General features: G+C 42.6%; 1 protein-coding gene across 5 annotated transcripts in view; it reads right to left on the bottom strand.

The window, feature by feature from the left end:
- Positions 1 to 14,867, bottom strand: part of LOC106573497 (S phase cyclin A-associated protein in the endoplasmic reticulum) — a 91,509-nt gene that overhangs the window by 26,611 nt on the left and 50,031 nt on the right. For all 5 annotated transcript variants that reach the window (XM_014148591.2, XM_014148592.2, XM_014148594.2 and 2 more), the window contains 2 exons: positions 13,496 to 13,611; positions 3,143 to 3,266 (listed from right to left, as the gene is read on the bottom strand). In XM_014148591.2, coding sequence (XP_014004066.2) covers positions 3,143 to 3,266; positions 13,496 to 13,611 — 240 coding nt within the window. The remainder of the gene's footprint in view (positions 1 to 3,142; positions 3,267 to 13,495; positions 13,612 to 14,867) is intronic.

The following is a 14,867-nucleotide window of genomic DNA, read 5'->3' as shown; positions in this document are numbered from 1 at the left end:
ATGTTGTAGATCCATCCTCAGTTTATCCATCGTAGCCATACATCTCTGCAACTGTTTTAACTTCTCTGGGCAAGGTGGTGATGTCACCGTCCCACACTATTCAACAGCCAGTGAAATAGCATGGCGCGAAATACAAAAACAGCAAAAATATCATAATTTCAATTTCTCAAACATACGACTATTTTACACCATTTTAAAGATACACTTCTCCTTAATGTAACCACATTGTCCGATTTCAAAAAGGCTTTACAGCGAAAGCAAAACATTAGATTATGTTAGGAGAGTACATAGAAAAAAATAACCACACAGCCATTTTCCACGCAAGGATATATGTCACAAAAACCCAAAACACAGCTAAATGAAGCACTAACCTTTGACGATCTTCATCAGATGACACTCCTAGGACATCATGTTACACAATACATGTATGTTTTGTTCGATAAAGTTCATATTTATATCCAAAAACAGCATTTTACATTGGCGCGTGATGTTCAGAAAATGTATTCCCACCAAAAACTTCTGGTGAATGACCACATCAATTTACAAAAATACTCATCATAAATTTTTACAAAATACATAACAATTAATTTAAGAATTATAGATACAGTACTCCTTGATGCAACCGCTGTCAGATTTTAAAATAGCTTTTCGGCAAAAGCACATTTTTCAATATTCTGAGTACATAGCTCGCCATCAAAGCAAGCTATACAGACACCCGCCAAGTTCTGGGGTCACCTACACTCAGAATTAGCATTATAAATATTCTCTTACCTTTGCTGATCTTCGTCAGAATGCACTCCCAGGACTGCTACTTCCACAAGAAATGTTGTTTTTGTTCGAAATAATCCATATTTATGTTCAGGTCACTATCCAAAGGCATAATGCGCGAGCGCAATTCGAGACACGAAAAGTCAAACTGTTCCATTACCGTTAGTAGAATCATGTCAAACTTTGTTTACAATCAATCTTTATGGTATTTTTAACGTAAAAATGCGATAATATTCCAACCGGACAATAGCGTATTCATTCCAGGAGAAAAAGAAGGAGGGGTGCGCTATCGGGCTCGCGCATCACCAAGTGCTTTGTCCATAGGCAGTCCACTCATTGACTGAGCTCCTAATCTCTGCCCGGTTACAGGAGAATGATAAAAACTTTCTGAAGGATTTTGACAGCCAATAGAAGCCTTAGGAAGTGCAACGTGACCCCACAGACACTGTAGTTTCGATAGGCATTCAAAAGAAGAACTACAATTCTCAGATCTCCCACTTTCTGGTTGGATTTTTCTCAGGTTTTTGCCTGCCATGTGAGTTCTGTTATACTCACAGACATCATTCAAACAGTTTTAGAAACTTCAGAGTGTTTTCTATCCAAATACACTAATAATATGCATATTCTAGTAACCAGTTTAATTTGGGTACGTTTTTCATCCGGCCGTGAAAATACTGCCCCCTACACTTTAAGAAGTTAAAGTCACCATTGGCCTCATTGTGAAATCCCTAAGTGGGTTTCTTCCTCTCTGGTAACTGAGTTAGGAAGGACGCCTGTATCGTTGTAGTTACTGGGTGTATTGATACACCATCCAAAGTGTAATTAATAACTTCACCATGCTCAAAGGGATATTCAATATCTGTTTTTTTATTTTTACCCATCTACCAATAGGTGCCCTTCTTTGCGGGGCATTTTGAAAACCTCCCTGGTCTTTGTGGTTGAATCTGTGTTTGAAATTCACAGCTAGACTGAGGGACTTTACAGATAATTGTATGTTTGGGGTACAGAAATTAGGTAGTCATTAAAAAAAATCATGTTAAACACCATTATTGGAAACAGAGTGAGTCCATGACTTGTTAACAAATCTTTACTCCTAAACTTATTTAGGCTTGCCATAAAAAAGGGGTTGAATACTTAATGACTCAAGACATTTTAGCTTTTAATTTTAACTTAATTTGTGAAAATGTAAAAAAAATTCAAAAAAATTTCTACATTGACATTATGGGGTAGTGCGTAGGCCAGTGACAACTAAATGTAATACATTTTAAATTCAGGCTGAAACAAAATGAGGAAGAAGTCCAGGTGTGTGAATACTTTCTGAAGGCACTGTAAGTGACATTTTGGTATGTGTGTTGTAGAAATAAGAAGATGGTCAGGGAAAATGTCTGAAAACATCTAATTTAGACTAATGGTTAGGCATGCTGACAGCGTTAGCATGCTGACAGCGTTAGTAAATCCACCAACATTCTCCACAAATCTAATTAAAAAGAGGGACAAGCACCGACGGCGGCACTTGCTACCCCCACCCACTTCCAAACACAAACACACGTGCGCACGCACGTACACACACGTTTTTACATGGACTATTCATGAGCCCCATATTTGTCACTATCCAACACAACTTGAAAAGTTAGCATTGTGCTGTTCAACATGTCAGTCGTCATAGCAGCTGTGGGAATATGTTTTATATAAACTGAAGCGTACAGGCTAATCTCCCCCTCTGTGCCCTCAGGAAATATGACAGTTTTGGATTGGAACTCAGGGCTGGAAAAGGAAGCCCCAATAGAGTTCATGCATGTAGCAAAGGCCATGTCTGTGCCTTGTCTGGTTCTGTGAAGTGTGCAGCCGCCACCGTTAGATGTTTGGAGTCGGCTGATGTTTACAGTCTCAGAGAGTGCTGAAGGATATGGGCTGACAGGTAACCCAGCCGCCATATTGCCTCCTGACAGGCTGCTCTTTCCCTCCCTCTCTCATTCCCTAATCTGCGTGGCTAAGCCTGTGGCTGGGCCAGGATTTATACTGTAGCGTGTGTCTCTGTCTTTTATTAACACAGTGCCAGGAAGGAACAAATGCTGGTGATGAAGTCCTAGTTTTTCAGCACTTAAGTGTTGCATGTAGCCAAATTTACAGAGACATTGGAAGGGATTCATTAAACAGCCTGGTCCTTGGGTAAACTAGCTGCAGTTCTGATCATGCCATGTCACCTTCATAAGTATCACACAGACTTTAGTGACTCAAGCTAAAATAATAATAATAATAATAATAATAATAATAATAATGTTGTTTGAGAGAACATATATGTTAAGTAATGTTATCATATCAATAATGGTAGTAATAGGAGATGTTTTCTATGGTGTGGTGAAAGGACACTTACTGTAAGCTGATGTAGCAGCAGGTCCATGAGGAAGGCTATCTTGTTGCTGAAGATAACATATGTGCAGTTGAGGTGGCAGCGAGAGCATGCCAGATAGTAGGTGTTTATAGCAGCACATAGAGACCTGAGAGGAGAGAGACAAGAGGGAGAACAAGATGAATCACTTGTCACAAGTAAAACTAAATAGTTCAAGGCAGAATGTTACGCTCTATACAGCTCATTCAAAACAACACGAGATACAGTGTAGGAGTTTATCACGGGCATTGACATGGTTCTCAAGTGATCAAGAAACCAAAACGCACTACACCAAATGTGTGGTTCCTTAAAAGGTTGCTTTATCTTTGGCAGAGTTGAAAGCATATACATCACTGACAGCAAGAGACGGAAAGCAACATTCAGGAACCCAGTTATATTAACTACTACTTATGCTTACAACGAGACTACCTCACTAGTCAACTCCTGATCCAGAGTGGGACAGTAATAAGACAAGAGATCTGCATAACCAGAGAGGCTGCTGGATGCAATCTGCAATCACAGTGCCAGGCAGTCTAATCTGGAGTCAGATCCTGTAGTGTTTCCTCTGTGGAGATAAGGCCATTCCTCTCAGCAGCTCTTCAGCTCAGAGCCCCAGGCTACGGCCAGGCAGAGCAGAGCAGTGAGTGGAACATGCCTCTGTATTATGTCTGCTTTAAACAAGCCCCAGAGACGATTAATGCTACAGATACCTGATGAATCATTCTACCCTGACTGCTGCTCCCCCTCACCCTTCTTTCATCACTTAATATTTTCTGACAACTGTATATTTTAGCCAATAGCAGAGTGGCGTGTCCTATCTGCTCTGAGGAAGAATGGAATCTGGCTTTTCTATTCTAAAGTAGGCCATATTTATTTCAACTGGTAAACATTTTGATATCTACCGCAACCTTCACATCTGCAACGCATTTCCACTCCAACCTAGTCGGCATATAGAGAGAAAATATCAGAGACTGATGTAGGCCTAGGTGGATAGGTCTGACAATAACTTCCTCGTGACCAAAATATTTCAGTTGTTTCATATGCTAGTGGGCAGATCTGTCATTTGCTCCATATCATTATTGACAATGTAGTGTAAAGCTGTCAGACATAGAATGTGGTGATAATGTGAGAAGCATTACATTGTGAGCTATGGGAACGTTTCCAAATAGTCCATCAAGGTCTGGTTAAGCACGCCAAGACTTGCTTACTAAACATTTTTACAGTAAGCATCTTATATGCCATACGTGTATGGGCTTTCTAGCCAAATAAAATGTTGGGGGCTTTTCCACCACCATTTATCAACACATTTCTGAGAAAACACAAACCAAACCTGGTGTGTTGATCCCTGTTTCTGCCAATCACTACTTAATGACATCTGTTTATGTGTCAAGCACCAAAACACATTCATTATGCTATATTGATATAAAGTATATTATAAGGGGAGGTAGGTAGCCTAGTGGTTAGAGAGTTACTAGATCGGTTGCTAGATCAAATCCCCGAGCTGACAAGGTAAAAATCTGTCGTTCTGCCACTGAACAAGGCAGTTAACCCACTGTTCCTAGGCAGTCATTGTAAATAAGAATTTGTTCTTAACTGACTTGCCTAGTTAAACAAAGGTAAAATAAATTTAAAAAATAATAGTATTGAAATGGAGTGGTTAGGATAAGACCATCATGGTTGAGTGGAACGATAACACAACCTCTTTTGGGCCAGAGTGAAGTAACATGAGAACCCCACCAAACTGTGCTCTCTGGGCAGCCGAACAGCACCGGGGCTGCCTGACTGACTGATCCCCCCCCCCCCCAAACAGATACACGATTGAGTAACTCGGCAAGAAGTCCGTTTTTCACTGACATAATTCCACCATCATTAGAAAGACTGTACCCTATTGAATGAAATACTAGTTTTCCTCTCAGTCTGATGCTGTGCTGCTTTTAATATGTCCATATCAAATGTTATTTATCACATGCTTAGTAAACAACAGGTGTAGACTAATAGTGAAATGCTTACTTACAGGCCCTTACTAACAATGCAGATAGAAAAGAACTAGAACAATTAACGTACAGAGATAAAACCAAGCCATTGTCATTCTCATTGCCTGACTCAGTGGGGAGAAAGGCCATTTCATATGAATATTCCTTCAGGTACTGTGATGGAATGTAAGGTGTCCTTATTGAATTAAACAAGACGCAATAGCAGGGTGTCAGGTCACCTAGTCAAATGACAGGGTTGGGCTGATCCTGTTACAGCTTTGACATGAAAAGGCCTGGGAAATCTATAAGACGTTATACAAATTATGAGGAGAGGGATAGCATCAGAGCAGTCAAACGGAATATGAACGATAACCTTACAAAAAAAAGGCAAGGTCAATATTTAAAAAATATCTTGTCAATATTAGGCTACAAAAGCAACGCATGAAATTAAATAGGCAAACACCATCTTCACAGTGTCCATAAAACCCTGTCAACCATAGCACCCAGTTTTTTCACCATGTATAAGTAAAGGTTGCCCTGCCCAGAATGTCTTTATCCATGTAGGGAGATGGGGGGAGAGGCCAGTCCCCAGGTGGCTGCCACTCTTAATCAGCAGATTAAAGGGCACATCCCTAATTTATTTACTCTAATCTTATTAGGGAGAAAAACAGCCGTCGACTGCTTCCATTCTCTACAAGAAACCCATGTGAGAGGAACCAAGATGGAGCCAAAGGAAAATGTTGCTGTACAAGCTAACATTGCAAATGTATGCTGAAAATGTTCCATCTAACTATATAGAATGCACATTTCATTTTATAGCAGTTCATCTATTAATCACTATATTGATGATTTTAGTCTTTAATTCAATTCCATTCCTAATAGAATCACCACTAGGTTTGCAAAAGGAGGGTATATTAAAAGGAAACGTTTGAACATTTACAGGTAAACTACAAGAATTGTAGTAATTTAAGGATTTTATGTAACTTATCACAAGACATCTGGTGGCCCTTTTGGGTACTTCAAATTATCCTCTTTGGCCTTCTGTGTGGCCTCGTCACATGTATAATAAATACAATAATAAAATAAGATGACTGTAAAATAGAAAAAAATTTAATGACAAAGCTGTAAAACATTATCCTAAATATAAACCATCAATTTAGTGAAAACTGTTTGTTTAATATGAGGGTTTCGGCATGATATATCCTATATATCATCCTGAAATAAAGGTGTAAGTTATATATACACATGAAAATAATACCATTGTTGATTAGAATTTTTTTTTCATTAATTATTTTCTCTTGAACCATATGGTCCATCTACTAGAAACTCGGACACAGATCTACTTTTTTTATACTATACATGAAAAAAAAAAGATATCTATCTATCTATCTATATATTCATTCATTCATTCATTCATTCAGTCATTCATTCATTCATGTATAAAATTACCATAGATTACCCGTTACTTTCCAAATTTCCAGAAGATTCCGGTAACTTTGGTAAATTACCGGTAGCGTTGCAACCCTAATCACCACACTCTCAACCAGAGACTCAGATCTCGGGTCATGAACTTCCACTGACTTCTCACAATCGACTCAGTCAACTACTCATGTAATGAGCATGCAATTGCTTTGTAACACAGCTAATCAGGTATGTTTTAGGCCCGCTAAACAAATGGCGACTGTCAGAGGCACGTTTGAGTAATGTCCTTACAGCAGCTCATGCAATGAGCAATCTCGGTGATCCATCTTTAGCTCCCTCCCACCTAATTGAGCTTAATTAGCATGACACCTGATATCATTCCTGTCCCTGGAATCTGTCGCCGTGCCCCCTTGATGACAGCCTATTTCAAAGATTTTGAGGAGCAATTTGGTAAAAGGGCCATGCTATTCCGTCTCGTGTTACACATGCACTATGTAAGTGGCGTTGGTTGATCCATGTATGCCAGTCCATCCTAACAGGCAGCATACCTCCACCTACACAGCTCTGGGTGCTCATTTGACAGCATGCCACACCCACTGCCGGACCCAAGGATTTGGTGCCTGCACCAACCGCCAGACTACACCCAGCGGGAGATACAACGGGTACATTGTTAATCTGGGATTAATGAAACCTGATTTTGTAGACTAGGGACTAGGGATTAGGCTCCACTGATGGCCCATACTGACAGGTTGCGGAGAGAGAGAGCAAGAGAGAGGAAATAGGAGAGAGGAGAGAGAGAGAAGAGTAAGAAGCCTGGAGGAGCCAGACGGCCGGCCACAGCAAACCACCCTCCTGTTCTGATGAGGCCATAGACACACACAGCCACCTCAAGCCAGGAGCTATTGTAAAGGGCTTGATAGACTAAAGACACACAGACTGGACTAGAGAACACAGTATTCTGGGCCAGCCCCCTGGGACAACCATACACCATGGAGCCCTGTGGGGATCACCGTGGGTGGCCGACAGGCTCGGACATGACAAGGGGGCTGGGGGATTGGGAGTGTCACTGATCTCTGTGGCTGAATTAAAACTTAAGTTTAAACCATCCCAGAATCCATAGAGTATCCCAGGGGCTGATAGACAGATGGCTGGGAAGGGAAAAATTAGAGCTAAGGTCAGGATCCCCCACAGTATAGTACTGCCCCAATATCCCAGAAAACACTTAGGGCTCAAGAGTATTTAGAAGTTTTTTCTTAGTGACATAAAAACACAACAGAAACAGCATAATAGTTTAGGGTACTGGGAAAATACCAGGTAGACTCCCCTTACAGGTAGATGTTTCCAATTTTCAGAAGTCTTCCCTTCTTGCAAAGATAATAGGACATCATCCATGTAAAAGACTCTTTATGCTTTTGTCACTGGGTTATCAAGCAGGAGATCGTTCCACCTGAACCTCAAGCTCACGTTTCCCAACATCTCAGTGCTTTTCCTATGTGCCCAGTCAGGCCTGACCATGGCAATGCTGCAGAAATCTGACCAACTTCCAGATCAGGTTGAATCCCTGCTTTTCAACAGGGAAAATGTGTGTTCATGGAAAGAAAACTAACCCTAAGCCAAAATACAAGGTGAGGAGCAAATCCATTTCCTGGTGCTGTCAAACAATCCCTTCATTCACTGCTATCTAAATGACACTTCATTTGATTCTTCTGTTGATCTTTCCGATACCCTGAGTGCTTCCAAGACGTTCCACACTGGCTGGGTATGAACTGAGAGTAATCTGATGAGCCTTCATGCATCACACACTCACACCACATAACAACATCCTGAAATGAAACCTAAGGTAGCAGCTTTGATTACACAGCATATACTCAGTCATGTGACTGAGGTGGGTAACTAACTATAAGAGTGTTTTAACATGCAGTGTCCTAGCATAGCAGTGTCACTGGACTATTCATTTTTATTAGTTTTAGTTAACCTTTATTTAACTAGGCAAGTCGGTTAAGAACAAATTCTTATTTACAATGACGGCCTACCCTGGCCAAACCCTAACCTGGACGACGCTGGGCTAATTGTGCGCCACCCTATAGGGACTTCCAATCACAGCCGGTTGTGATACAATCGAACCAGGGTCTGTAGTTACGCCTCTCACACGGAGATGCAGTGCCTTAGACCACTGCGCCACTCGGGAGCCTTCTCGGGAGTTAAGACCTCTCTCTAAAACTAATATGCATAAAAATAAGCCTGTTTCATTTTCAATGTGGTAGAACAGGTGCCCCTGTTCCACTCATCACTTAGATAAAACAGATAATATGACTGTGGTATCTGGTGAATTGTATCATCAAGTGTCCTCTCCCGATTCTCTCAAATTCAACTCAAAAAGTTATACGACCTCTTCAGCCCTTCGGGTGGGTCAGTCTGTCTGTTCTGACGCTAGCTTCTCTTCTCTTGTGCTGAGCCCAGACATCACTGGGAGAAACTCCCCCCAGTCCTGTCTCTCTCCTCCTCTACTCCCCAGTGACCCCTACTGGGAGACACAGGTACATGTCCCATAAACACACAGTAGACACAAGGTTGGAATACTTGAAGAATGCATCCATCTTTCCTTGACAGAATTATACATCTGAGAAGTGTCAGATTTGTTAAAGTAGTGATGTGGAAACTTTGCTTTTGCTAATTAAATCATGCAGGGATTTCCCCAAAGTGAGGAAGGATGTGCTAATAAAGATTGAAAACAGGGCCAGAACGGTACCTCCATTTACCCCCATCTAACCCCACCTCCAGACTGGGGCAAAACATTTACTCACCATATAATAATAATGATGCTGAAGATAAGTGTCTCCAGAGGCAGAGAGAGCAGAGCTGTGGTTTTGGCTGGTGAGGATCTGTGATCATTTACAGCTTGTTTTAGACAGCTCTGCCCCCTCCTCCCCAAGGGAGCACAACACACTCTCCACTCAGAATCACACAGAGAAAACACATTCACACAGAGTAGGGCTCACACTTGCAAGGCCTTGAAGAAGATACGTAAAGCTTAAAGAGCAGTGATACTTGCAAGAGCAATGTGCGGGTTTCTTCTTTTTTCTCATCTCATTCAACTGTTGCCATGCACCTGCTGCAGAGATAGGTCAGATGTGCGAGTGCCTTTCAATTTTGAGAGAGTATTGTTCAAATTCCTCCAACAATGGACGTATATTTTTTTCTGTTTCAACTAGCAGGTTTCTTATTTTTTCTCAAAAATACTCCCTCGCCTTGAGATTTGAATATGCAAATTTAACAGTAAGAGTGTGATAAAGGTAATCCAGGTGGAGAACAATTAAGGATCATCTTCACACGAGACCATTTGGTTTATGGATGACTTTGCAGGTAAAAATCTCTGGTATATTATATATACTGTGTTATATTGATGTTAATGAGAGTTGTTGCTCTGATAGTCTAGACATGGATCCAGCGGCCACAGGGTTACACAGGGACATTAGCCGAGCCTCAGAGGAATTAGCTCATTAATGTAATGGTAACAAGTAGGAGTGGGCCTCCCAGGGGGGTAATATTACCCAAGCATCTCCGACTCTGCAGTTGACTTTTTTGTAAATCACTCAGCTTATCTGAGAGGAGGCGATCAATACGGCAGCATTACTGTAAACAGATAATGTAGCAAGCGCTGGGGTTAGCGTCTATCTCACAGACGCCGACCATTAGGCCATACAGCCACCCAGATGAACAACAGTGATTAGTGGACAGACGGGCCATGTCCTTGTGTTGAATCACGTCACTGGCTCCCAATATTCCAATCCCTTGCCCTGACTCCCTTACATTTCCTCTATATTGTAAATGTGTGTGTTTATATAGAATGAATGTGGGTGTAATACATGTTTAGCCATGTACAGGGCTACTATGAGTGTGGGCTGGACGTGTCTGAGGGGCTGGATTTATGTGCTGTGGAAGAGGGTTATCGCAAGTTATGACCCAAGCTCAACGCTCTCAGGGGCCCAACAACAACCTCAGGCCTGAGGCAGCACTCTACTCTATCGCATGGAGGACAGAGAGAGCAGAGACAGCCCAAAGACAGCTAGCCTATCACAACCTGAGCCCACAGGTGCTGGGTAGACAGGAACTGGCAACACGTCGTCCGCGTTGCCACTGGTAACATCATGAATATACTGTTATTATGTACTATTCAACATATAATACCACTTTATCAAGTGGAACACATACTAAGAACTGTCAACAGAACTGGATAACTTTCTTGAGCTTTACTTTAGGAAGGTTACATTGTAACATTCCTAATTGTGATAACGCCACAGGAGTGACCTGCCCCTTCAAGCTTAATTAAAGTTGTCCTCAGTCTTATGTATATTTCTAGAAGATCTGAAGAAGTTATTTTCAACATGTTCAGACAAGGTGGTAATTGAGTCCTGAAAGATGGTAACAGAGAGGGCATTCCTTTGTCACTAGACATGGCACACTTCAGCTCTGGATTGGACTAGGAGCCCGGCAGAGGATGAAAGAAGTACCTCTGATCTTATTCAACTCCTCTTCCTCTGTACGTCAAGTGGCTGTCTCAAAGCGTAGGAACAACAGTGTGTGGGGGTGTAGTCTCCCGCTTCAACAAGCAGAAACAGTCCAATTGTGAGCAAAAGACTCCTAGCTACCTACAAGTAAAAACCTGTCCCCCCAATTTAAGTTAATAAAATTCCTCACGATACGGAAGTCCGCTTCAAATTCTCCAGGATTAGTGATTGAGTGAATAAAAAAATCAATCTATAAACACGAGATGGAAGTATTTAAAAGCATTAGAAATATAAGAAGCATTTGTCCATTAGTGGAGGTTTGGGAAACAGTAAATGCTAATGAGTGTAGGAGAGAGGCCATTCCAGTCCATTAGAGAGTTCCAGTGTTGTGAGAATGGCGGTCTTTCCGAGGTTATCTACTGGCAGGCCACACTAACTCCAGACCCACAACTCAAAACCACGACAGAGTCCTTCTGATGGATTAGACACATGGCCTTTCTGTATATCAACAGAAAAGAATGAACACAAAATAGATGACCAAAATGTAATCCCTTTCTCCTTCTAAAAAGGGTGCATTATTATTCATGATCCATTCTGAAAGTATTGATTGAGATACGAGCACTATAAAAAGATAAATAAAAGGAAGGCCTGAGGTTACCTCACTCACTTTACGCAATTGCAAAAACATCACAAATTGTAAACAGAGGAGAGCTGTCACGGAGGTCAGAGTGTGGAACATGTCTTTAGAGGCTTACACAGCAGCTGGTAAGGCTCATGGGTTTTAAGTGGAGGTCTGGTTGGACGACAGACAGTGAAATGTCGGCTCATGAGTCATGAGAGCAGCAATAGGCCAGGATATTGGTTGTGAAGAGTATGGGAATATGGGGGATGGAAAGGACCAAAAAAATACAAAAATGTCAATTTCAATGGATTCATGAAGTTGTATTGTATGGGGACCGTGGAGGTTCCAGCTAAAGTAAATTGAGTAATTTGACATCCTGTACACTTCCTCATGGCTGTCTCAGCAGAGGTGACATCACGAGAGGTCAGCAAGATGCATTATGACCAATGACGATGACCCTCACAGAGCCACAAGCAGCAGCCACATACCCTTCATGAACAATTTGTATTAAACATAGTGTCATTATACATTACTTGACCAAAAGTATGTGGACAACTGCTCGTCATCTCATTCAAAAACCATGGGCATTAATATGGAGTTGGTACCCCCTTTGCTGCTATAACAGCCTCCAATCTTCTGGGAAGACTTTCCACTAGATTTTGGAACATTGCTGCGGGGACTTGCTTTCATTCAGCCACAAAAGCAGGTCGGGCCATGATGTTGGGCGATTAGGCCTGGCTCGCAGTCGGCGTTCCAATTCATCCCAAAGGATTTCGATGGGGTTGAGGATCAGGGCTCTGTGCAGGCCAGTCATGTTCTTACACACCGATCTCAACAAACCATTTCTGTATGGACCTCGCTTTTTACACGGTGGCATCGTTATGATGAAACAGGAAGTGGCCTTCCCCAAACTATTGCCACACAAAGTTGCAAGCAAAGAATCGTTTAGAATGTCATTGTATGCTGTAGCGTTAAGATTTCCCTTCACTGGAACTAAGGGGCTAGCCCGAACCATGAAAAACAGCCCCAAATCATTATTCCTCATCCAATCTTTATAGTTGGCACTATGCATTCGGGCAGGTAGCGTTCTCCTGGCATCCGCTAAAGCCTGTCGGACTACCAGATGGTGAAGCGTGATTCATCACGCCAGAAAACACGTTTCCACTGCTCCAGAGTCCAATGGCGGCGAGCTTTACACCACTCCAGCCGACACTTGGCATTGTGCATGGTGATCTTAGGCTTGTGTGCGGCTGCTCAGCCATGAAAACCCATTTCATGAAGCTCCCGACAAACAGTTATTGTGCTGACGTTTGCTTCCAGAGGCAGTTTGGAACTCGGTTGTGAGTGTTGCAACCAAGGACAGATTATTTTTACTCGCTACACGCTTCCGCACTCGACGTCCCGTTCAGTGAGATTGTGTGGCCTACCACTTCGCGACTGAGCCGTTGTTGTTCATAGACGTTTCCACTTCACAATAACAGCACTAGCTGGGCAGAACTTTGACCAACTGACTTGCTGGAAAGGTGGCATCTCATGACGGTGCCACGTTGAAAGTCTGAGCTTTTCAGTAAGGTCATTCTACTGCCAATGTTTGTCTATGGAGACTGCATGGCTGTGTGCTCAATTTTATACACCTGTCAGCAGCGGGTGTGGCTGAAATAGCCTAGTCCACTAATTTGAAGGGTTGTCCACATACTTTTGTATATATAGTGTAGTTTGTGTAAAACCCTCTAATCTGAATAGAAAGTCTATCAAAAGACAGTGTGTGTGGAGACTAGGTTAGCTGTATTTGAATGTAAAAGCTGGAACTCACTTGATTGGAATGCGTGAGACTGCGGTGGGGGTGGAGTTTGCAGTGACTAGCTGCAGAATCTGTTCCAGAGTAGAAAGTCCCCCTCCCACCTGGAATGCCACTTGATCTTCATTGTTCTGTGGAGGGAGAGAACAAGAACCGCAGTCAGGTAACAGGATGCCGGATGGACAAGGGTATCACGTTGCTCTCACTGGGGACCCAACTGCTCTTTTCCCCTCACCTCCCACTTCCAAAGGGGAGTCAGGAGTGAAATCTGAAAAACACAGCGATCCCCAAAGCATTCCTGTTAAATCTCAAAAGTGCACAACCCCAGCGCTCCACCCCCACTCCAGCCAAGTCTCAGTGGAGGACAGTTACTCTGCAGACCTCCACACACACACACACACACACACACACACACACACACACACACACGGTGGTCTGTGCTCACAAACATAGGCCGAGGAGAGACTGTAGAAAAGTAAATAACTGAGAAATCAAACAAAAACTACTAAAGAAAATCATCAATCAAGATAAGAGTCTTGGATACATGCTGAATTGACTGTTTATTTATTCCAATATGAAAACAGCTATAACTCTGACCGAGGTAGTGCACCCAGCTGAGGCTAGCACATGGGATTTAAAATGTATAGTAAACAATTATCATCATTAAACTGATCAACATGTTTAGTCTAACACAATACGGTGGTCCATAGAGTGAGTCATAGAGCTAGCGATCAAACAGCCCTAAATAAGAAGAGGGCCGTGCCCTGCTGTTAGGATAGGAGAAACGAGTCAGAGCTCTTGGCATTTGGTCAGATGCTGCTGCAGCTACACAGTCCCATAAATCAACAGCTCCAAAGCCCAGAGCAAGCGGCTGCTATCAGGCATGTTAGTGCCTGGGTCGACCGGGAGGATAGGGGCTGCAGGGGAGGAGTGGGTGCTGATGGAGGGCTTTCCTCACACGGACGGAACAGCCAGGGGGGTGCACACCTCACCACATCACGCAAGGACGGACGGAGGTACACTGGAGGTTGCTTCTACACCTAATGAGGTCACCGTCTCCCAGGTAGTGTGACAGCCTCTAAATCCAAGCACTTCAACGTGTTTTTGTTCCACAGATAAGGGGTTTGCCAACAAGCCTGAACACATTGAGGAAGCGCTTTGCAAAATTATATATAAGCCCTTCATCTGTCACTCACACGGAGTACCAAGGCACAAGTCCTCAGGATCCGGTGACAAGTAAACACTGAACTCGGCTAGGGTTAAAGTATTTTGGACCAACACACTGAAAAGCACACCAGAAAAGCTCCTGCACTGAGGATTATAGAAATCTCTCCAATGGTCCAGTCAGCACCGTGTGTAGTTGTATGCTGTTTGTAAGAGACCAACC

The sequence above is a fragment of the Salmo salar genome, chromosome ssa16, assembly GCF_905237065.1.
Source record: "Salmo salar chromosome ssa16, Ssal_v3.1, whole genome shotgun sequence".
Classification (NCBI taxonomy): domain Eukaryota; kingdom Metazoa; phylum Chordata; class Actinopteri; order Salmoniformes; family Salmonidae; genus Salmo; species Salmo salar.
The sequence above is the reverse complement of the archived record's forward strand: the minus strand, read 5'-3'. Positions and strand labels throughout refer to the sequence as shown.